This window comes from Crocodylus siamensis, chromosome 3 (assembly GCF_052110815.1).
Source record: "Crocodylus siamensis isolate JL-2025a chromosome 3, ASM5211081v1, whole genome shotgun sequence".
NCBI lineage: Eukaryota > Metazoa > Chordata > Crocodylia > Crocodylidae > Crocodylus > Crocodylus siamensis.
The window spans coordinates 136,244,890-136,269,642 of NC_143397.1; the positions used below are offsets into that span (position 1 = coordinate 136,244,890).

Below are 24,753 nucleotides of genomic sequence, written 5' to 3' on the forward strand. Positions count from 1 at the left end.
GAGGGGTGCGCGGAGTGTTCCATTGGCTGGGGGTAGGGGGTTGCGGTGACGTATGTGGGGGGGCGTGGAGTGTTCCATTCGCGCGGGGGGGGGGGGTCGTGATGACGTGTGTGGGGTTCTGGAGTGACGGGGGGAGGGGATACACAGAGCCTTCCATGGGGGAAGGGTGTGTGTGTGGAGGGGGTTCTGAGGTGATGGGGGAGGGGGCACGTGGAGCGTTCCATTCGTGGGGAGGTCATGATGTTGGGGGGGGGGCACACAGAGTGTTCCATTTGCTCAGGGTGTGGGGCAAAGGGGTCCCAGGAGGGAAAGCTGAGGGGGCAGGAGGTGCAGGAACAGGTCTTCTGGTAGCAAAGGGACTTGTGACTTTACCTTGTCCAGGGGCAAGGACTGGGATTCTTGTGGCTCCTAGGACCAAAAAAAAAAGTCCAGGCAGCAATGCCTCTTGGTGCTAGGCTCCCACTGTGGCTGTTCTGCTGCAGGGTGTTCCCGAGGGAAGAGCCCCATTGCCTCCATGATGCTTTTGCCCCTCTTGAAGGTGGCAAGCAGCCAAAGGGGCCCACAGCTCTTGCCTGGTGCCTCTCCTGCGTCAGGACAGGGTTTCAGAACTGTGACCAGGTTCTTGCCATTAGTCATTGCTCTGAGGCTGCCTTCCAGTAGACTCCGAAAGCCACAGAAGTGGTGTCCACCCCTTAGTTGGGTGCTGCTGCTCCCTGGCACACCTTCATAGCCTTTCAAGGATGGCCCAGGGTGCCACGCAGTGTTAGCACTGTTATGCCCTGCTACATGTTATGCTGTGAGCTGCACACAAGTTGGTAAGTGTCAGTGTTAGCTTGAGTTCAGAGTGGTTGCATGTTCAGGTCAGCAGGGGCCTGGAGGAATGAAAGGCAAGATCTCTGCCCTGCTCATTTCAGGCTTTACCCCAGGGGTCCCCTTGGTGTCCCTTCCCCCCACCCCCCTTCCCTGGCTCCCTTACTTAGTTGTGACTGCCTGTACTCTCCCAGGGGAGCAGGCCTGCTTGGCCCCTGCTGCTGAACTGGTGCTCTCCTGGGATGAGCCTGGCCCAGAGAGTGGCAGTGACAGCCAGGCAGGCAAGTTAACCCTTCCCTGCTGCTCCCCCATGACAAATCATGGGCAGCCACAAGTAAGTGGGGAGGCAGTGAGCTGGGATCTGGGGAGAGCAGGGTGCAGCAGTGGGCCAATTCTGGGCCAGCAGGGCAGGAGGGTGGGGAATGGTTACACTAAGGGTAGCCTAGAGTGCCTACAGCTTTGTAATATGGATTGTGTGGAACAAATAATCCTGCCCTACAGCGGCATAACTTTAAGCTGCCTAACAAATGCTTAAAACTAATTGCAAGTGATCGTGTGTGAACAGTCCAGGTTTTAAGAGCACCAGTAGCCACCCAAAATTGCCACATGACAATGTATGTACATTTAGGTGTGCAAACATGATTATACGTAAGGTAAATCCAGAGACTTCATGTAGGGATGGATAGTGTTAAAAACATTCTTATCTGTTATCTTTCTGAGCACTTTGCAACAGAAAAATTGCTGTCATTTTTCTGTAGTCAAACATCGAGTGAAAAGTAAGAGCTGGCAACTTGAGTCTGAAGTCTAAAAAGGATGAGAACCACTGTCCTATATCATACTTGACAGATATATCTGCTGTTCAAGGCACCAAAGTTTGTCAAGTGCCATAGTACTATGGAGCTGCTACCTTGTTAAGCAGCCACAGATACTGTGTACAGTTGAATGAGCAGATCATCCAAGCACACTTTAGTAATACCTTAGTAACAGTACATATAATTCCAGAATTCATTACTAGTTCCTTCGCTAATGTAGATCCTGTGGATCCTATAATAATTGTATACTGGACACATTATACATGTTAATTTACGCTTACAACATTGCTCCACAAGGCAAATCTTGCCATTTAGAATAAGGTGAAACGACTTCAGTACACAAAGCTCCACCTCGGTGCCTCCAGAAGTTAGCTGTAACAGCCTCTTACCTCAACCGTAAAGTTACCAAGGAACTGTTCACTGGCACATCTTGTGGTCAGAAGCTCTGAAATGAGTTCTGTCCAGTGATCTTGGGTTCATAGACATTGGGGCTGAAAGGGACCTTGGAAGATCGAGTCCAGTTTCCTGTCCCAGGGGCAGGAAGTCAGCTGGGGTCAAAGCAGGGGTGTCCAACCTTTTTGAATGTGGGGCCGGATCATCAACTTTTTATCACCCAGTGGGCTGGCAGGAGCAGGCACTCGTGCAGCCTGTCTAGTCTAGCTGCAACCTGGGGGCGCAGGGGTCAAGGAGTGCCACCTGACCCCGCCATGTCCTCCCAGCCACCTGGGCAGCCTTGAGGATGCTCCTGCACCTGGGCTCAGCAGCCGGGGGTCATGTGGGGACTCTACAGTGGGGTACGGGATGGGCTCGGGCTGCCCCAGGGGGTGTCCTTGCACAAGTGGCAGGGGTCCCTCCCTCCTTGGGGCCCATGACTAACCACCCACAGTGCAATGTCTGCGGGTGCAGGGGGATGCGGGGAGGTGGGAGCGGTGTCAGCTTCCTGCCCCACCAGCCACAGCAGCAGCATTTCCTGCAGGCCCCACCACAGCATCCCTCTGAGCCAGCGTCTGCGCCCTCTGCATCTGCCCACCCCGCTGCACTGCAACCTGGTCCAGCCCAAGTGGCCAGTGGGGACCCAGCTCAGGGCAGGGCTGGCATGCAAATGAGGAAGGGAGGGGCGGGGCTAGGAATGGAAACTGTAATGTGGGAGAGGGGAGGAAGGGAGGGGAGAAGCTGCACCGCGTCGGCAATGTCAAGCTGATGCGGTGCGTATGGGAACCTTGTCCCTCCCCCAGCCCCATAGCTTCCTAATGGCTGCTGAAGGGCTGAGGAAGGGACAAGGGGCAGGAATGATTTTCGTTTCCTGTCACAGCACCGCGGGCCACAGAAAATGGCTTGGCAGGCTGCATGTTGGACAAGCCTAGGTCAAAGGATCCCAGCAAGATAAATGTCCAAATGTCTCTTAAAGGAGTCCAGAATAGGTGTTTGCACCACCTCTGGAGGCAGGCTGGGGGCTCGGACAGTAAAGCAGTTTGCACTGCCTCTGGAGCCCCTTGGGGGGCTCGGACAGTAAAGCAGTTCTTCCTTATGTCCAGCCTGAAACGATCTTGAAGGAGTTTGTGACTCTTTGACCTTGTCATCTCTTGGGGCACTCTGGTGAACAGGTGTTCCCCCAGGTTCTGATGTATACCCCTTATAGGCAGCCACCAGGTCCCCCCCCCCGGGTGTAAACTTTGATAGAAACTTTTACTTGAGCATTCATTTGAAAAAGGCATGCACAAAGATAAAAGCAAGGACTAACTTCATTTGAAAACTGAAAGGTACAAGTTAGGTGTTAATGTACCTACACTTTTTACAGCTGTTCTGGAACTGATATTCTCAGCTGCTGAAAACTATGCACAGTTCTGGACCAGGAGCATATAACAGTGTACAGCTTAATGCCATGCTGAGAATCTTAGCTGAAATATTAATCAGCACTCAATCACTGGTTTCCCACTCTGTTACATTGTCCCACCCAAAATATTCAGTGAAAAAATTCATGCATTCATCTAAGTCATGGCCAGCCTCAATTTACCAATGTGCAAGACTCCCCAGAACCTCTCTGAAGAGATGCCTCATATCTCAGTAACCATTTTGGGAGTGGGGTAAAGCTCTTAAAGCTTTTTAACTTAATCGTGAGGTATGCTGCCAAGAATTCTGGGATTATGGTCATGTACCAGACAAACACCTGATTGCCAGGCTGTGAAAGAACTTAATAGAAATAGTGGTTGAACAATATCAGTTGCAGATACCTGATATCTCTGGAAGATGAAAGAATGGACTGTATGGCCACAATAAAAATTGCTGCTGTCTTTGACAGGTTTGCCAAAAATGCTTTGGGACTTGCACTAAAATGTTTCTGAAATTCTTCTGATTCACCAGCCTGGATTTTGTCATTTGAACATGGGTGGTCATCACTCTTGCTGTGCAAAAGAAGAAAAAAGAATTCCTAGCTCCACATACAGTTGGCATAGAACTCTGCAGTTCTGACTCTGAATTCCCTTTTGTTTCTATGCCTGGGATACAGGGAAAGCCTCTCTGTAAAATCAAGGAATTTTACATGGTGATAGAAGCAGGTGAGGTGGCAGTACGAGCCGTCAGGTAGAGCAGTAGGTCCTTTGATTGCCAAAGGAAAGGTAGATCGAGCAAGCAGTAGGACCTAGAGTAGGTCCTTTGATCTTCAAAGCAGTCTTTTTCTATCCTGGACCTTTTGCTAATTAGCTCTACACATCCTTTTTTTCCCTATTTGTAATACTGAAGATATTTAGTGCTTTTAGGATCCCAAGATGGAAAGCACTACATTAGAGCTAATTGTTTATTTTTTAAGTTTGAGAGAAGGTGGATGGAAGCAGCTTTCCTGCTAATGAACCTTCAAGTTCTTTCACAGTTCTGTTTAAACAAACAAACAAAAAAAGTAATGGGGGGGGGTCGTCTAGCCATGTTGACAGAAGCTTAGGAAAACTAAAAAAGCTGAAGTTGGGATGCACGTTTTACAGCTTATGATGAGGACAAAAAGTTCTACTAAGTTCAGACACCCCCCCCCCTTTTTTTTTCCAATTCTTTTTTTCTTTTTATTTTGAGTGACCAGAAATACTGAGAACTTAAATGTGTGTCTTGGTTTCTTCTAAAAATTATAGCTGCTTAATTCAGCCTGTTGTATAGTTCAAAAATTACTGTGACAAGCAGTAGATATAGACAAGGAGCGCAAAGAAACAAAGAGATTTTGTTGGCTAGAGATTCTGTTGGTCTAGTGACTTGCACACCAGCAATCTAACCACTGTCAGTTGTATTTTGTTTGCTTGGGTTGTTTGTTTGTTTCTTGTTTTTTTTTTTTTTTTAAGCCCTTGGTTTCAAAGAGATTTGAACAGTATGTCCCTATGAGGAAGATTTTCAGACTGCTTACAGGAAGGTCCTCCTAAGCTTAAGGTATGCAACATGGGGAAAAAGCACAGGGTTTTTGACTTTTTAAAAAAACAAACAACCCCAAAAAACAAACATGCAGGTAGAGGAGGCTGGTATCATGGGCTGATCAGCAGGAGGATCTTTTTGATACTAAGAGACATGGCTGAGGCTGTGAAATGCCTTGGAAGTAAAGGTAGGTAGGTAGCTTGTTTGATGCAAGCAAGAACAGGGTATAGTGGAGCAATGGAGAGAGATGTCAAAATTAAACACTGGGGTAACTTTGCAACATTGTTCTGAGGGTGCAGACACAACAATTAAAGTGCTTCAAAATGTCACTGGTTGTGAACTGGTTTACAATCATGTGAAGTTCTGTGGTGATAACGTCAGAGGGCTGAAAGGTGAGTATCAGGGGGGATAGGTGAGTTTGGACCCATGCTTTTTGGCTGTGTGGCTAATAGGGAATGAGGATGCAGCTGACTTGGTAAAATAGCTTTAAGTGAAAAACTTATTGATTTTTCTCTTTTTTGTAAGTTGGGAGTAGAGCTCTGTCTACAGACCAGTGGCAGTTGGGGGTGGGGTGCAGAATGAGGCAGTGAGGGATTCCCGGAGGACTGACCAGACCCATGTCACCAAAAGCTTGGTATCCAGTTATAACGGTGAACAGGTTCAAAATAATAATGCTTCTCTGCAGAGATGGCATTCATCAGCAGTCCTGCATAGCTGATCAGAGGAGTGCTGCCCATTGAAATAAGCTGCAGCAAGAGCTGGAGCACATCGGTGGTCCCACACGGCTGTTTGCTGTGGCTCTGCCTACCTCTGACTTGTGAATAAAACCTAATCTTTCCAAGGGATAGCCCTGCAAAAAAAAGTCTGGTTTTGCTGTAACCTCAGCATACAAGCAAGCTGGTGGTGCTGTCTCCAATGATTTTAAAAAGACAAATGAGGAATGATTAAAGATGTCTGGTTAGTTATGTTGATTCTTGACCTGTGGACTTGGCTTTTCTGAGATATCAGACAGGCAAAAGTTTTCAGTTTAGACAGAAGGAGAAAGGTCTGAGGCTGGTAGAGAGGTGTTAGTTGAATTTGTATTTACCTATGAGATTATATAGAATTAAGGGATAGAGGAGACATGATCAAGGCCAGATTGCTGGAGCACCTAATCAGGCATCTTGGAGGAAGAAGGAATCATTCAAAGGATGCCCTGAAAAAAATGATTAGAAAGACGGCAAGGAGAGAATAAAATTTCAAAGAGAGTGCTTGACTGCTGAAGGCAAGTAGTCAGTTATCAATCTGGCAGTTCAATTCAGTATTAAAAAGGTATTTTGAATTACAGGCATTATGATATAGAAGGGCAGCTTCTATTTTATACCAAGATTTCCTATGTATTGTTGTCTTCACATGGAAACTTTTTTTAATATCAATTTATATAGTTCAGTCGTGGCACAAGTGAGTTTGACCAAGTGCATATGCAGGTATACAAGGGACAAGCAAGAGTATCATTCTGGAAGGAAGTGGCTTTTTTGGGAAATGACTAAAGATCATAAATACGTTAAGACTTTTGTCAAGGTTGCAATAATAAATATTGTGTATTCTGTATTTGTACAACTTGTGAATTTATTTTAGTTCATATTTTATTATATAGTCTTAATATTTCTCATACTGAATTGTGCTGTGCATTCTTATTTTCATTATTGCATGAAATATCATTCTGAAAACTTTGGTTTCCAGGATTTTAGGGATGAGAATAATGAATGACTGAAACTACTGCTTGATGTGTGGTTTTTTTTGTTTTGTTTTGTTTTTTTGCTTGTTTTTAGGTAACTGGGGGTTCCAGTGGAATTGGAAAATGTGTTGCTATTGAATGCTATAAGCAGGGTGCATTTATAACTCTCATTGCAAGAAATGAGGTATGTTATACAAGTTTACTAAAAAAAATGTGTCCTGAAGCCATTTAAAGTACAGTTATGATTTTTGTCTTTAAAAAAAAATAATAATAATAATGATTAGTCATATTGTGTTTCTGGTAAACGCTCGCTAAAATCCATTAGTGTGTGTTTGTCCAAGCAATCTGATTTAGTATCTTAAAAATGTTGACTGCCTCCCCCCCCCCCCCCCCACCCCCCCCCCCCCCCCACACACACACACCTTTCTTGTTGCAGCTGTTGCTTTTAAGAGTGTGACATCTTTTGTTAGTGGGTGATGTCTTTGTTTTTGCTGCCTTTGTGTCTTGTGGAATGCACTTGTACATTGCTCTTATTCATCAGAGATAGCCCTGGTACAGCCTTGAGAATGTCATTAACTTTATTAATCATCTGCTTGCAGGGTTAATAGCAGAGTCCAAAAGATAGGATCTTCAATTTCTATATTGCCTCATACAATATAGATTATATATCAATTATAGAACAAACAGTATCACTTGTTCTGTGCTGCCTTGTACACTTAATACATTTTAGATTTAAAACATAAGAACCTAGAATTGCTTGTTGATTATTATTATTTTTTTTATCAAAACAAACTTTAATGCAAAAAATCTTTCAGAAAGTTTTTAATTTTGGTTACAACTACCCAGCTTTTCCTACTGTTTTTTTTTTTTTTTTCAGTTCAATTTGGCAGATTTTTAACCAAAATATTCAGTTATTCTGGAAGTGTAAACAAATTTCTCAAGGAGGCAAATGGCATTTTTCAACCGACAGTTGTGCCTGCTAATCTGTATATATTTGAAAAAGTCCCTTTTACAGTCTTGAATACAGTTCGCTAATTCTTACAGTGCTAAGATACTTGCAGAAAGTAAATAAAAATAAAAAAACAGAAAAACTGCCCCAATCTGGGGGCAAGCTGAGTGTGTACAATTACTGCAAGTGTTCAGCAGAATAATTTAGAGAATAGTATATAAACAATATTATACAAATCAGCATTAGCTCCCTAAAGTCTTCCTGTCTGTTACTGAATAAAATATTTATTGACACGTTTGTTCTTAGTCCTAACAGCATAGTAAGGGCTTGAATACTGGCATTAAGTCTCTAGAGTGTAAAAATCTAATGCTGTGACTTCTGAGAGCTTAATGAAGCTAACGGTTTTGATTTATAATTTTGTCCATGTCAATACACTAACAAGAACTAGTCGTTTTAAATGTTGTTATAATATGAAAGAATAATGCTTGAACTATGGTATTCATTTTAGAACAAGCTGTTGCAGACGAAGAAAGAAATAGAAAAATACTCTGTAAATGACAAACAGGTAAGCTCGTTGCTACCAGTAGCTATGCAGATGTTAGTGTCTGTCCTACATATAATTACACTTTTAAAAGGAAAACTCTTTGGATCATGAAATATTAATTTTACAAATTTGAAAGACATTTTACCCGGCTAGATGCAAGTTCAGGCTTTTCACATTTTTTGTTATCATTTGTCATTAACTATACAGAGCTCTACGTTCCACAAATGGAAGGGTTTTTTTGGTGTAAACATGTTCTGAGTGAGTCGCATTGTTATGGCTGATAATAAATATAGAACTCTGATTCTGGATCTTGACACTTAAGTACAGGAAGAGCTAGTATCTGTGTCTTTTGCAAATCCATTCTTTAATTTTTTTTTTAATTAAATCATTAGCGGAGTCATTGATTTGGGAATAGAAATAACTTAATGTACTTTTCCATGCACTGATTCAGTACAGGCTATGAGTACATAGTTAAGTCCATTCCTGTTCAGCAAATCACTGAAGCAGATGTTTAAATTAAGCATCTGAAGCAATGGTACAGGTTGAACCTCTAAACACTTCCTTTAGTGTTCTGTTCAATAGGAATGTATTTAAGCTTAAATGCTTTTACTCAGTCTTAGGCAGACAAGGTTCTTTGGGTGAATCTGATATCTTTTTATTAGACCAACTAAATAGTTGGAGAACAATATTTAAGCAAGATTTAACCTGCCTGACAGCTGACTTCCCAGATACTTCTCCACTATTCATCCCCTGTCTCTTTCTCCCCCCACCCAGCCTCTCTCTCACCCATTGACTCCTCAGTCTACATTTTCACTGACTGCCTGTCTTATATGCATACCAGCCCAGCCTCTGGCTTTTTTACTTTTCATTTCATCCAGGAAGAGCACACCTCAACTGTTGAAACTTCCTTAGCTTGATGAAGGGTTTTTCAACCCGAAAGCTTGTTTAAATATTGTTCTCCAACTATTTAGTTGGTCTAATAAAAGAGATCAGATTCACACAAAGAACATTGTCTGCCTATGTCCTTAGACCAACGTGGCTACACCCTACACCCCTTTACTCGGTCTTAGGGCTTCAGGGGTGTTTAGAGCTTCATGCCTTTTTCAGTGTAAACCAAATAAACTTACTGTGTTCGAAACACATAGAACTCTTCCAAATAGAGAATTCTAAAAATTATTTCCATTCTTTTTCCTTTTTATTGTAACAATGAATGAAAAACAGCAGAAGAACTGGTGTGGTGGAGTTGGTTACTTCCCCTCTCTTGGGTCTAGAATTGCTATTAATCATAGAATCATAGAAATAGGGTTGGAAGGGACCTTGTAGATCTTCAAGTCTGACCCCCCGCTTGAGCAGGAGAAAAACTGGCTGCCTACTCCTGCCAGGTAGGCATCAAGCCTCCTCTTAAAGACCCCCAGGGTAGGAGCCAGCACCACTTCCCTTGGAAGTTGGTTCCAGATCCTAGCCACCCTAACTGTGAAGTAGTTCTTATGGATGTCTAATCTAAACCTACTGTCCAACAACTTGGGGCTGTTATTCCTTGTTATGCCAGGGGCGCTAGGGGAAACGAGGTCTCTCCCAAACCCTTCTGGTCCCCCCCTAGTGAGTTTATAGATGGTCACCAGGTCCCCCTCAGCCTTCTCTTGTGAAGGCTGAACAGGTTCAGGTCCCGCAGTCTCACTGTAGGGTCTGCCCTGTTGTCCCTGGATCATGTGGGTGGAACCTCCTCTGGACCCTCTCAATGTTGTCCCCATCCCTCCTGAAATGGGGCGCACAGAACTGGACACAGTACTCCAGCTGTGGCCTGACCAGTGCCACATGGAGGGGGAGGATCACCTCCTTGGCCCTGCTTGAGATGCACCTGTGGATGCATAACAAGGTCCGGTTAGCCCTGCCAACCGTGACCTTGCATTGTCAGCCCATGTTCATCTTGGAGTCAGTAATGACTCCAAGATCCCTTTCTGCCTCTGTGCTCTCAAGAAGGGAATTTCTCATCTTATAAGTGTGCTGCTGGTTACTACTGCCCAAGTGCAGCACCCTGCACTTCTCAGTGTTGAGACACATCCTGTTTTTGTTAGCCCACCCCTGTAACCTATCCAGGTCTTGCTGCAGTCTTTCCCTCCCTACTAGCGTGCTCACCTCACCCCAAATTTTGGTATCATCAGCAAATTTTAAACAGGTTGCTTTTCACCCCATCGTCCAAATCGCTGATAAAGAAATTGAACAGCGCGGGCCCAAGGACCAAGCCCTGGGGGACTCCACTGTCCACTTCCCCCAGGTCGAATATGACCCATCCCCCACCACCCTCTGAGTACGACCCTTCAGCCAATCTGCAGTCCATCTGACTGTGTAGGCATCAATGGCACAGTTGCCTAGTTTTTTAATGAGGGTGGGGTGGAAGACAGTGTCAAAGGCCTTGCTGAAGTCCAGAAAGATTACATCCACGGTGACACCTGCATCCAATGCTTTTGTGACCTGATCGTAAAAGGCAGTCAGGATGGTCTGACACGATCTGTCCCTAATGAAATCATGGTGGTTGCCCTTGAGCATCATCCCTGAAGCTGGCCCATTGCAGATGTGCTCCTTGATAATCTTCTCAAAGAGTTTCCCTAGGATTGAGGTAAGACTGACAGGCCTATAGTTGCCCAGGTCCTTCCTCCCTCCCTTTTTTTAAAGACGGGGATAATCTTCCAATCATCTGGCACCTGGCTCAAGCACCACAAGTGCTCATAAAGCCATGCCAGGGACCCTGCAATAACCCCTGCTAGCTTCCTCAACACCCTGGGGTAGAGAGCATCTGGACCCACTGATTTGAACATGTCCAGTCCTTCCAGAAGCTCTCTAACCCAGTCCTCCCCAGTTAATGACTGCCAAGATTTTTTTTTTTTTTTTGCTGGTAAATCCTCATTTACTGGCATCTATGCTAGCTGTAGAGTACTACTTCTGTCCACAAGCAAATTAATTGACAAGCTGGATATTGAGTAGAAAAGAAGCAGTAAAGCTCACAAATAGAGGTGGGACTGATGCTACCATCTGATATTAAGGTTGCCCAATACCATTTACAATAACTTTTTCTCATTTATATCTTTGTTATAATCTCATAACTTTTGGGCATCTATTCCTCAAATGAATTTTGAATTGCAGACTACAGCGAATTAAGGCCAAATATATTTTCCCATGGTTTTGTTCTGTGTCAAAATTCTGGCAGTCTTTTCTTTTGATGTTCTAATGCCCTCTTTCTTTGGATCGAAACTTGATTGGGGTGAAGCCTCTGTGTCAGGGATGTCCTCATGAAAAGCTATCGAAATTCAGTCAAGTCTAATTTATAGGTCTCTTTTTCCTCACTGTAGGCAGGTACCACATGCTTACAGAGACTTGCTGCTAAAATCTTTGACTACCATCCTTAGTAGGGATCCTGCAGCTCAGGGCTGAGTAGGACTTTAATTGCTACTGCAGGCAGTGCTGGGATTGGGCACTAGAACTAAGAGCATATAGCTTGCCTCCCGTATACTCAGTGCTGCCTTGGCTGGGGGCTAGGCAGTGTATTGAAGGAATGATTTAAGTGTAAAGGAAACAAGGGATGACTCTGGTGAGAACAAGAAGCTTGAGACCAGCAGTTTGGGACTTGGTTTAAGGGGGAACACTAGGACTCATTGGAAGCTAGCATAGTAAGAAAGGGAGGAGGCCTGGCAAGGAACAGAATGCAAAGGACAGCTGTGACTGATTGGTGGTGGGGCAAGAATCAGGGAATCAAAGATTGCATGGAAGGAATACTATTTGCTCATCTAAAGCTATCACAGTGCAGGGGGACTGATTAGGATTGAATGGGCAGAATGAATTCTGGCATTTCCTTGCTTTTCCTGGCATAATTAACAAAACCTTTTGTGGTGGTGGTGTTTTCGTCGATCCTCCCAGTCTCGGGCTATGGGCTGAGGAGGGAGAGGAGGATCCACGCAGTGAACCAAAGACTGCGGAGCTGGTGTCATCGGGAAGGCTTTGGCTTCCATGACCACAGCCCGCTCTTTGGCAAGAGAGGCAGCGAGCTGCTGGGAAGAGATGGCCTCCACCTCTCTCCCCTGGGGAGGAGGCTCTTCTCAGCCAGGCTGGCTGACCTGCTCCACCGGGCTTTAAACTAAGCCCACTGGGGAATGGGGGGACTACTGCCACTGGTGGCCCGCTGAGCAACCCTTGCAAAGCCAGCAGACCAAGGCACTTAAGGGAGCCCACGCCTGCCTCAGCCCTGGCACAATCTGTGGGCAAGGCAAGAGCCCCTAAGGGCACACTTGCCTGCCTGTACACTAATGCCAGGAGCCTGGGTAACGAGCAGGAGGAGCTCGTCCTCCTGCTCAGTGCAAAGAATTATGACGTCATTGGGATAACGGAGACCTGGTGGGACTCCACCCATGACTGGACCACGGGTATAGAGGGCAATACCCTGTACAGGAGGGATCGTGTTGACAAAAGGGGTGGGGGTGTAGCTCTCTGTGTGAAGGAAAGCTACATGTCCCTGCAAGCTGATGTTGGCGACTGGCATGGACAGCTAGAGACCCTCTGGGTAAAAATTCATGGGAAAAACGGCACAGGGGACACAACGGTGGGAGTCTACTACAGACCTCCCACTCAAAGTCCTGAGCTTGACCAGGAATTCACCCGGGAACTGACTGAGGCCACTTGCTCCAGGACCTTGGTTGCCATGGGTGACTTCAATTACCCGGACATCTCGTGGGAAGATCACTCAGCAAAATCCGAGTGGTCGCAAAGCTTTTTCTCATGCATGGATGACCTCTACCTGACTCAAGAAGTCTATGGGCCAACGAGAGGCAAAGCGCTGCTCGACCTGGTACTGGCTACGGGGGATGACCTAATCGGTGACCTAGTGATTGATGGGAAGCTGGGTGAGAGCGACCACGAGCTGATCACCTTCACCATCTGCCGTAAAGCTGGCAAGTCAGTCAGCAAGACAGAAGTCCTTGACTTCAGAAAAGCCGACTTTGACAAGCTCAAGAGACTTGTCGGTCAGGCCCTCGGGGACCATGACCCCAGGGAGATGGGAGTTCAAGAAGAGTGGTTGCTTCTCAAGGAAGCGATCCTCAATGCACAAGCTAAATCTATCCCAACACGGAGGAAAGGCAGCAAGAAGGCACAGCAGACCTCCTGGCTCTCTAGGGACCTAGCGGACCTCCTGCGGCTAAAAAGGAAAGCCCACAAAGGATGGAGGACAGGATTCACCTCCAAGGAGGATTATTCTGCACTGGTCCGGTCCTGCGGGGAGCAAACCAGGAAAGCCAAGGCTGCAACTGAACTCCACCTAGCTTCAAGCATCAAGGACAACAAAAAGTCCTTTTTCAGATATGTGGGGAGCCAGAGGAAAAGCAAGGGCAATGTTGGACCCCTGCTAAACCAGATGGGGCAACTGACAACCGACGCCCAGGAAAAAGCCAACCTATTAAGTAGGTACTTTGCGTCAGTCTTTCATCAGTCCCATGGGACGCCCATGCCTGCTATGGGACATGGAGATCCGGGTGATGGGGATCCCCTACCCTCCATCAATGCTGACCTCATGAAGGAATACCTTGAGAAGCTGGATACCTTCAAGTCAGCTGGCCCTGACAATCTGCACCCCAGGGTACTCAAGGAGCTGGCGAGCATCATAGCCCAGCCCCTGGCACGGATCTTTGAAAACTCCTGGCGCTCTGGTGTAGTGCCCAAAGACTGGAAGAAGGCCAACGTGGTGCCGATCTTCAAGAAAGGGAGGAGGGTGGATCCGGCTAACTACAGGCCCATTAGCCTGACTTCTGTCCTGGGGAGGATCTTAGAAAAGTTTAAGGAGGCCATCCTTGAGGGACTGGCCCAGGCTAACATCCTAAGGGATAGCCAGCACAGGTTTGTTGCGGGTAGGTCTTGTTTGACCAATCTCATTTCCTTCTATGACTAGGTGACCTATCACCTGGACAAGGGAGAAGAGATTGATGTCATATATCTTGACTTCAAAAAAGCCTTTGGTCTGGTATCCCACGATCATCTCTTGGCCAAACTGGCCAGTTGTGGCCTTGGCTCCACCACGATCTGCTGGCTGGGAAACTGGCTCCGTGGTCGGACCCAGAGGGTTGTAATTGATGGCAGTCACTCATCGTGGTGCCCTGTGACCAGTGGGGTCCCTCAAAGCTCTGTCCTGGGACCCTGTTCAACATCTTCATTAATGATGTGGACATTGGAGTCAGGAGTGGACTGGCCAAGTTCGCCGATGACACCAACCTTTGGGGCAAAGCATCCATGCCGGAAGATAGGCGGGTGATCCAGGCTGAGCTGGACAAGCTCAGCAAATGGGCGGACGAGAACCTGATGGTGTTTAACACCGAAAAATGCAAGGTTCTCCACCTTGGGAGGAAAAACCTGCAGCTTCCTTATAGGCTCGGCAGTGCTACGTTGGATAGCACTACAGAAGAAAGAGACTTGGGGGTCATCATTGACCACAAGATAAACATGAGCCTGCAATGCGATGCTGCGGCTAATAAAGCGACCAAAACGCTGGCTTGCATCCATAGATGCTTCTCGAGCAAATCCCGGGACGTCATTCTCCCCTTGTACTCGGCCTTGGTAAGGCCGCAGCTGGAGTACTGCGTCCAGTTTTGGGCTCCACAATTCAAAAAGGATGTGGAGAAGCTTGAGAGAGTCCAGAGGAGAGCCACGCGCATGATCAGAGGTCAGGAAAACAGATCTTACGATGACAGGCTGAGAGCCATGGGACTCTTTAGCCAGGAAAAGCGTAGGCTCAGGGGTGATCTGATGGCCACCTATAAGTTTATCAGGGGTGACCACCAGGATCTGGGGGAACGTTTGTTCACCAGAGCGCCCCAAGGGATGACGAGGTCGAACGGTCACAAACTCCTGCAAGACCGTTTCAGGCTGGACATAAGGAAGAATTTCTTTACTGTCTGAGCCCCCAAGGTGTGGAACAGTCTGCCAGCGGAGGTGGTTCAAGCACCTACATTGAACACCTTCAAGAGTAAATTGGATGCTGATCTTGCTGGGATCCTATGACCCCAGCTGACTTCCTGCCCTTTGGGCAGGGGGCTGGACTCGATCTCCCGAGGTCCCTTCCAGCCCTAATGTTTATGAAATCTATGAAATTTATTTTCAATGTACAGAGCCCTAAACAGGTAATGTGTGCTAACAGGAATAAAATGTATAGAGAGCTCACGATGTGGGACTTTTTCCAGTTACTTCAGTAGGAGTTAGATTGCACCTTTTAAAGCAGAAGCAGCTTCTTTAGTGAATAAATGCAGTTTGACCCTCATTTAGAAGAAAGCTGAGGGGAACCACTAGGGACAGTTTAGAGGATTTATGGTGTCAGTTTTTCTGGCTGCTGCTTAATAAAAGGAATTACCCATATTCTCGAGAAGGTAACATGAATGATGCAGGGAAAAAGGAACTCTTAATGATTTAGTGATGGAAGTAAGAGACCTGCATATATTATCTGATTGTCTTATCAGAGATAAAGAATAGCTTTGGCAGCTGCTGACTAAAGTATCTCATATTGCAGGCAACTAATCAGTTGTTTAGATAAGTAATCTTGCTCTGAAGTGTCTGCTGTTGCTCTAGGGTTGCAACAGCTGAAACCTCCTGACTGATCTGCCCTCTGTATTCAACTAAGACAACATATATATTCTTCTTTTAATAGTAGGTTTTTCCCCCTAAATTCTAAAATGTAATAAAATTGAATCACCAACTCCAAGAAAGTAGAACTGAAGAGAACACAAGTTCAAAGCCAAGCCTGGCATCTGTACAGGTAAACCTGTAAGGATATTCAACCTTTCCGTTCCCCCTGCTGTTGTAGTCCATGCTTGTCTACTATGATCATACCATAAGGCTGGATTTTAGAGGGTTATCAAGAGGATATTTTGGACTGCAACTTCTAGATTTTTTTTTTTTTATTATGAAATATACTTGTTTGTATATCTGTAGGTCTCAATTGCTTCTTGTTGGAGAATGAAGACCCAAAGTTTGTGCCAGGGTGGGTAATATCCAAAGCTTGAATAGTCTTGCAACCCACTCACCCTACAGATGTGGGGACTTCCCAGTCCCCAGTTGGCTCATCTTGCAGTTATTTTTATAAAATTTAGTACAGCTAGTGTTTTATAAACAAACTAGTTAATCATCTGAGGCCTTGTGAGAGTTTCAGTATGTGAAAAATGAAGATATTTACTTAAGGCACTTAGTTGTAACCAAACAATCCATTCCTCTGACCCATTTGTAAAAACATAGGCATTAGGCATTGCCCCTTTTGCACCCTTTTTTGTCCATCTTGTTCATGTGCCAACTGTACAAAGTGCCTTTTGGGAGAATCTCTGGGCAGTTATCCTTACTGTCTCCCCCATAAAATGTTCAGAAGCCCATCTAGTGTTACGGCAATTTGTGGGACACTGCTGGAAGGACTAGTCAACCTGACAAACAGGATTGGCTATCGGTTTCTGTTTATACAGCAAACAAGTGTTGCAACCTTTCCATAAGCAGATAATCTTACTACCTAGGCTTCTGGAAAACTTGGCAAATAGTTACCTGCCACAGTTCCTTGTGTGTTATGCATCATAATTGCAGTAAAATTCATGTTGAAACTTCCTTTGAGAGAGCACTTAAGTGACTTGACCAGAGCCACAGATTAGCAATTGGAATGCTAACAAGAATGCAGGAACAACTAGTCACTGTCATTCACTGGAATATCATCAGTGTCAGGAAAAATTGAGTAAATCTTCAACTTTAGCCCTTGGTTAATATACATTTTACAGATTCAGAACCATCGTTGAAGCGTTCTAATTTTAGGTAAAAAAAGATAGTGTTCATATTCCTATGAATTCCCAGTATGAAACCATGTGCTTTATGGTTCCTAAAGATTAAAGGTCAACCATATTGTGAAATGTCTTTTTGCATCTGTTATGTGAAGAGATCCTCATATCTTAAATATGTCACAACTGTAACATTAGTTACTCATGGAAATGTTTTCCATTCTATCAGTTGCAGCTTTCCAAATGAAGCCCAATAAAGAAGTGCACTTAACCTGTTTTATAAAAAATAGTACCAAACTTTTACATGAATAATGTCCTATTGTTAGAACAATCTGTTGAAAAGAGTAGCATAGCGAAACTACAGCACTAGTATAGAATTAAGTAAAACAGTGCTTGTTATTTAAGACGCAAGTTTAAAAAAAAAAGAAAAAAAAAAAGTAATAATAGTATAATCGTAAATTTCCAGAGTAAGGTTCTGCCTTAATACGTGAATAATCCTGGCCTCTCAATAACCCAGTAAGGTGAGTATTGTCCTCATCTTGCATTTGGAAGCACCTAAGGCGCACACAGACCACAGAAAGTGCCTATTTCATTTGCTGAAAAGATTTGTTCTTTAAAATCTTCTAAAGAGTTGGACTTAATTCTTATTCTGCTGAATGTTACAGCCTCTTTTCTTTTCATTAGGTTGTGCTTTGTATATCTGTTGATGTGTCTAAAGACTATGGACATGTGGAGAACGTCTTGAAACAAGTAAGCAAGTAATAGATTTATTTATGTTCAGAAAGCTTTCTCATGCTACAAGTGTGTAGTAGAAATAGTTTCTTGTAAATATTAACATTTGACTTGCCAGTCATAGGAAAAACACTTTCCTACCTATTAATATAGATCATGGTTGCCCAACTGGTGGCCCACAGACTGTATGTGGCCACCAAACAGCTTGCAGCCTGCAAGTTCCCAGTGCAGCTGCCACTGCAGTTCACCCTCCTGATTTGCTACCACTATGGCCACCAGGTTCTTTGGGTTCCTTTAGCTTCTACTTACTGCTCCTGTTCCTGGGGGTGGGGCAGTGTAGCAGGAGAGGGTGGGATGCATGTGCTGCTTGAGACAGGGGAGACGGCTGGTGCTTGCACTGTGTACAAAAAAGACGGGTAATTTCATAGTTTCTGGGGTCGGAAGGGACCTGAGTAGATCATCTAGTCCAACCCCCTGCCATGGCAGAAAAGAGTACTGGGGTCAAATGACCCCAGCAAGGTGTTCATCTAACCTCCTCTTAAAAACCCTCAGGGTAGGAGCCTGCACCACTTCTCTTGGAAGTTGGTTCCAGATCCTAGCCGCCCTGACCGTGAAGTAGCGCCTCCTGATATCCAACCTAAATCTACCCTCCACCAGCTTGTGACCATTATTTCTGGTCACTCCTGGCAGTGCTCAGGGGAACAGGGACTCCCCCAGTGCCTGCTGGTCCCCCCCGACTAGTTTATAACAGGCCACTAGATCCCCCTTCAGCCTTCTCTTTTGGAGACTGAACAAGTTCAGGTCCCTCAGCCTCTCCTCGTAGGGCCTGCCCTGCTGTCCCCATATCATGCAAGTGACCCTCCTCTGGACCCTCTCCATGTTGTCCACATCCCTCTTGAAGTGTGGCGCCCAGAACTGGACGTAGTACTCCCAACTGCGGCCTGACCAGTGCCTCATAGAGGGGGAGAATCGCCTCCTTGGACCTGCTCAAGATGCATCTGTGGATGCATGACAAGGTACGGCTGGCCTTCCTGACTGCCTCCCCACACTGCTGGCCCATGTTCATCTTGGAGTCAATGATGACTCCGAGATCCTTTTCCACCTCTGTGTGCTAACAAGAGGGGAGTTCCCCAACCTGTAGGTAAGATGCTGGTTGTTCCTCCCCAGGTGCATCACTTTGCACTTGTCTGTGTTGAATCCCATCCTTTTCTTGTCTGCGCACGCTTGTAACCTGTATAGGTCTGATTTTGTAGTCTGTTACTTCCTTCTAGCGTGCCCACATCCCCCCATATCTTAGTGTCATCAGCAAATTTGAACAGGGTGCTTTTCATCCCCTCATCCAAGTCACTGATGAAGATGTTGAACAGTGCAGGCCTGAGGACCGAGCCCTGGGGGACCCCACTGCCCACATCCCTCCAGGTTGAGAAGGACCCATCCGCCACCACCCTCTGGGTACGGACCTCCAGCCAGTTGGCAACCCATTTGACTGTGTGGGTGTCAACACCACAGTCCCCCAGTTTCTTAATGAGAACGGGGTGAGAGATGGTGTCGAAAGCCTTCCGGAAGTCCAGGAAGACTATGTCCACTGCTACCCTTGAATCTAATGATTTGGTGATCTAATTGTAAAAGGCCACCAGGTTAATCTGACAGGACCTGCCACTGATGAACCCATGTTGGTTGCCCCTAAACATCCAGTCCCCAGCTGGCCCCTTGTGGATGTGTGGCAGAATAATTTTCTCAAACAGCTTGCCTAGGATTGAGGTAAGACTAACTGGCCTATAATTTCCCGGGTCTTCCTTCTTCCCCTTTTTGAAGATGGGAACCACGTTGGCCCTCTTCCAGTCCTCCGGCACCATACCAGAGCACCACGAGTGCTCGTAAAGCCATGCCAGGGGTTCTGCAATGACCTCAGCCAATTCCTTTAGAACTCTAGGGTGGAGATCGTCCAGACCGGCTGACTTGAATACGTCCAACCCCTCCAGAAGTTCCCTAACTAGTTCCTCACTAACCCTTAACCCAGGTGTGCCTCCCCTGGGGCCCGAGGGGGGCCCAGCAGGGAGGTGACTGTTCTGGTCTCTACTTAGGAAGACGGAGGCAAAGAAATCATTAAACATGTTAGCTTTGTCGTCTGGTGTGACGACCAAATTTCCCAATGTGTCCTGCAGGGGCCCCACATTACCCAGAACCTTCTTTTTACCCCCATGTATTTAAAGAAGGACTTCTTATTGTCTTTTAATCTGAGAAGCTAGCCCTAATTCCATCTCTGCCTTGGCCTTCCTGACTGCCCCCCTACATCCCCGAGCGACTGCAGTATAGTCGTCCCTGCTGATGTCCCCTTCTTTCCATTGGGTGTATGCCACCCTTTTAGCAAGGAGACATTCCCGGATGCTCTTGGTGAGCCATGGAGGCTTGTGTGCCCTCCTGCTCCCTTTGATCCTCGTTGGGATTACCTTCCTTTGGGCTTGGAGGATTGTCTCCTTAAGGAGCGACCACTCTCCATGGACACCTGGCTCCCCTCCCCTCTGGGACCTCAGTGCTTCCCCAACTATTTTCCTTAGCTCATTGAAGTTTGCTGTCCTGAAATCTAGGGCTGCTGCCTTACTGCAGGCCTTTGCCACCTTGCGTTGGATGGTGAATTCCAGCAGGCGATGATCACTGTCGCCCAGGTGGTCGAGCACCCGCAGCCCCCTCACCAGGTCATCACCTGTGGCCAGCACTAGGTCCAACAAGGCATCTCCCCTGGTGGGGCTGTGCACCTCCTGGGTTAGATGGAGGTCCTGCATTCTAAGAACCTATGTGAGCGGTCAGACCTGGCTGACTGCTCTTCCCAGCAGATGTCCAGGAAGTTCAGGTCTCCCATGACTACCACATCCTTAGACTTCACTACCTCAGTGAGCTGACCTAAGAATTCCTGGTCAAGCTCTTCCCCCTGGTTGGGAGGTCCGTAGTAGACCCCCACCGTTAAGTCTCTTTCCCCTCGACTGCCTTGTACTTTAACCCAAAGCACTTCGGAGTGCCTTTCCTCTGACTCCTTGCTAATTGACGAGGATGTGTATTCCTCCTTGATATACAGTGCCATGCCCCCACCTCTCCTTCCTGTCCTGTCCCTCCTGTACAGCCTATAGCCCTCAACATTCACCGCCCAGTCATGCGTTGAGTCCCACCACGTTTCAGGTACTGGGCTGCCAACATTGCGGATGAACATGTGGCCAGGAGGGGAGGAGGGAGCCAGGCTGTTTGCCCTGTGTGAGAAAGCTAGGGTTCCCACATGGCAGGGAAGAGCCCTGGCGCTGCCTGCATGGAAAGCATCCCTCAGTCTGTAACACACACCCCTCATGAAGTCTCCAGAATTGTGGCCTGTGTGGCATGTGGTCCTCATCTGCCTGGAAGTTGGACAGCCCTAATACAGATAATATTTTTCCCTCCTTAGGCTCAGGAGAAATTGGGACCAGTTGACATGCTTGTTAACTGTGCTGGAACATCAATTACAGGAAAATTTGAAGATCTTGAAATGAATTGTTTTGAAGTAAGTTTACCATGTTCCCTTACTTCTGTCGGACAAATATTCTGAAGTCCTTGCAGACTTGTTAAAATTGTATTAGTGTTTCATGAAAACTCCTAAAATCTTTTTTATGAGGTCAGTTCTACTGTGTGAACTCAATATATAAATTGAAAAAATATTGTGTGCCGTGTAAACAAGAGACGGGCATTAGCCTGTAAAATTTCCTAGAAGATATCTTCCATATTTTGATTAAAAAAAGAAAAACTACGGGAGAGCTGAGAAATACGGAAAAATTTTAGTAGCTTATGGTAAAGTATTTTGGGTATGAAATAAACTAAGTAGGTAAAATAATATTCTTTTCTGTTTGTCGTACATGTTTGGGTTTTATTTAGAGCTCTACAAAAGTGTTAGATAGTCTGTCACATTTTGATCTGTTGGGGATCTTGCAGAATACTTTCTCTTGGCAGCTAATCAGTTATAGTTTGTGCCTCCTTGCAGGCCAGTTAACTTGAGTTGAGCACAGTTATAGAATCATAGAAAATTAGGGTTGAAAGCGACCTCAGGAGGTCATCTAGTCCAACCCCCTGCTCAAACCAGGACCATCCGCAGCTAGATCATCCCAGCCAAACTTTGTTTAGCCAGTCCCAAAAACAACCTGTCACACTGGGACATTTCAGCTTGTTTCTGCATCCCAGTTGAAAGCTGCTGTCTAGTTTCTCAGGTAGGGATATTTCTGGGCACATGAAGAAAAAGGTGAGCGCCTAGAAAACTTTCAGGCCAAATAGAGCAACAACTAGTGAGGTGCTTCTAGAGTTGGGGGATCTCTGAGAGAGAGTGTGGATTGCAATTTGGGTATATTTATCTAAAGTTCTGTTTTAGGCTCCTAAATCCTTTTTTATTTGGATCTGGCCCCTAACTTGCATCTCAGCAAAAATCTCTAGCTAGAAGTTTACTTGCATGACTCAAGCATTTTGTCAATCAACAGCTCTCTAGGTGCAGAGTTTTAAAATGCAGTCAAATGTATCTCCTCCATAATTTATTTTAGGCTAACTTTAAAAAATGTTCCTATTGTCAGGGACAGAAATTCGCATCTAAAACGTATCACCTTCCCTTGCTAAGATGATTCTGGAACAGTTGTTCCAATTAATTCATTCCTTTGCTCAGGTACCTGGAGTGTCGGTCACAAAATCTTGCAAGGAAGCATAAACCATTTTGCTTTTGCTTATGCATACTTTTAAGGGGTTGTGTGTGGATTGGACTCTAGTTAAGGGGACCACTAAGTTAGTTATATACTGACAAGAAGTCCTTAGCCAAGGAAATGACTGATTGTCCTAAGTCACAGGGACTGTTTCCATGTGGAGATGGAAAAACATTGATAGGCAAGATTTGGTTTCAGCTGATTGATCAAAGCATTCATTGTCTTTCAGCTGAGGGGTGCTTGTTTACATGTGAAAAGCACCTAGAATACAGTACTCAGATTAAGTTCTTTTAAGAATGTATTTCTTAAAACTGTACAGTATGTTAAGGAGTAGGATTTGGGTTCATTTAAGTCAACGTCTTTCCATTAACTTTAATTAATACTTAGTGTAAAAACCTGATGTGCTTAAACTGGTTCATCAGCAGGCTTCTTGCCTTAAAGCTGTAAGTATATTGTGCAAAGTGTGGTCCATGCTGTTATTATCGACAAGAAATCTAATAGTCTGTCAACACAAGTTGAATTCTCCACACTGTAAAACCAGCAACAGCTTTCCATGGTGCCAGACAGGCAGCAGAATAGATTGCCATCTCACTTCGGTACAAGAAGGTACCATTTCAGTTTATTCTAGGCAAATACTTAAACTTGAAATCACTTGGTACATTAGCAAGCATAGAAAATGGCTATATATAGCTTACTGTCAGTCTTCCTTTCTGTGTGGAGGAAAGGTTGGACTTCTGTTTTATTTGGGAACTGTGTAGATGTGTGGGGGGCGGGGGAGGGTTGTTTTGTTTTTTTCTTTTCCCTTTTTCAGGGAGTTAAACTGTGTTGTTCAACTTTACAAGTACTTAAGGTCAATTCCTGCAACTTGTGTTGAAGGCTTCAGACACTGACACCTGTTGTGTTCCTGCTATGCTGAATGGGTGAAGAGTTTTCCTGGTGGGATGGGGATGGGACTGTTCTCGCCTGGTGTGCTATATACTGCAGCTTTATGATGTCCTTCTGTTGTGGGGTTAACAACTCATGAAAGTAGCTAGCTGAGCAGTGTATTCACTACCAAACAAATAAGTATAACACAAATGATCATGCCAGATTTTTAAGATGACCTCTGTTTTTGGGTCAGTGTCACCAGTGACTCCCTGATTTTGGGACTAGGTAATATCCTGCAGTATCTACTAAAAAGGCTGTCTAAAATGTGGCTATACTACCATAGGCTAATTCTCAGCCTGGAAGTGGTGTAGCTGTGCCTGGGCTAATTGGTTCTACTCCTTAGTAGAGCTAATTACTATAACTATTTTCATGCTGCTCCGAAGTGTAGAGCTATTAGCATGCCACAGTTGGTTGTTTGTGTTTTGGTTTTGTTTTTTTGTACTACTGTTGCTATAGTAGCTGGAGCAGATGTTAATTACTCCTAGCTGCTGGTTTGTTGCAACCTGCCCCCCAAAGCAATAATTTTAAATTTAAGTTAGCCTGTTCCTGCTCTGTTTGTCCTTATATGAGACTAGTATACTTGTTCAAGTACAGATTATAACTAGGGACCTACTTAAATCAAGGTGAGAGAGGGTTTTTCATAACCCATTCACAGCACACACATCTAATTTCAAGGACATTTCCTGGTGGCCCCACCCCTCAGCGCTGATTGGTGGAGATGCCCTGACAGGGGGAGGAGGATTGAGGGGGTAGCTGCCATTGTCTCCTGTCCTTTGTACCGCACCACCAGCTGGTGCCTTCCCCTTGTGGCAGCGAAGACTCTGGGGAGCCAGCATTGTTGTTGTTGATTCTATGAAATCTGTTAAACTGTGAATTAAGTAGGTTGCTACCCATAACACAAAATTGTAATTGAATTATAGATTATGAAAGGTCAGGATTTTTTCTTCTGTACAGCAGAGACGGACAAAAAACTTTGCCTTACCCTGCCAGTAACTGGGTGATATCCAAAATGTAAATCATCAGACTTCTGACTCATGTTTTGAGACATGTAAAACTGTGTGTGGCTTTACTTTTATTTCCTCATTGTATGTTTGCATATAACTGAATGCTTAATAGTTCTGTACACCAGGGCTTGGCAGCTTATGACAAACAGGCCAGATCCAGCAGGTAGAGCCATAGATTTGGGAGCAAGGGGTCTCTGCTGGTACTGTATTCACAGTCAGGTGACATTCGCTCCACTAGAGAGGGGGTTTTGCTGCAAAGTGGCAGGAATGGCAGCCAGCTCCTAATGCCTGCTCTCCTTCTGCCTGAACTGGGTTATTCTGACTGCTCACCAGAAAACGTTGCCGACTCCTGCTCTACACGGTTGCAAAAAGGCTTTTTCTATATTAAAGT

The 24,753-nt window shown here is 45.4% G+C and overlaps 1 protein-coding gene across 3 annotated transcripts in view; it reads left to right on the plus strand.

Annotated features, from left to right (window-relative positions):
* KDSR (3-ketodihydrosphingosine reductase) overlaps nucleotides 1-24,753 on the plus strand; it is a 40,087-nt gene that overhangs the window by 307 nt on the left and 15,027 nt on the right. For all 3 annotated transcript variants that reach the window (XR_016441349.1, XM_090039298.1, XM_090039299.1), the window contains exons 2-5: nucleotides 6,821-6,910; nucleotides 8,184-8,240; nucleotides 17,684-17,749; nucleotides 21,162-21,257. Coding sequence is in view for 2 of the 3 variants with exons in the window: in XM_090039298.1 (XP_089895424.1) it covers nucleotides 6,821-6,910; nucleotides 8,184-8,240; nucleotides 17,684-17,749; nucleotides 21,162-21,257 (309 nt within the window). In the remaining variant the exon portion in view is untranslated. The remainder of the gene's footprint in view (nucleotides 1-6,820; nucleotides 6,911-8,183; nucleotides 8,241-17,683; nucleotides 17,750-21,161; nucleotides 21,258-24,753) is intronic.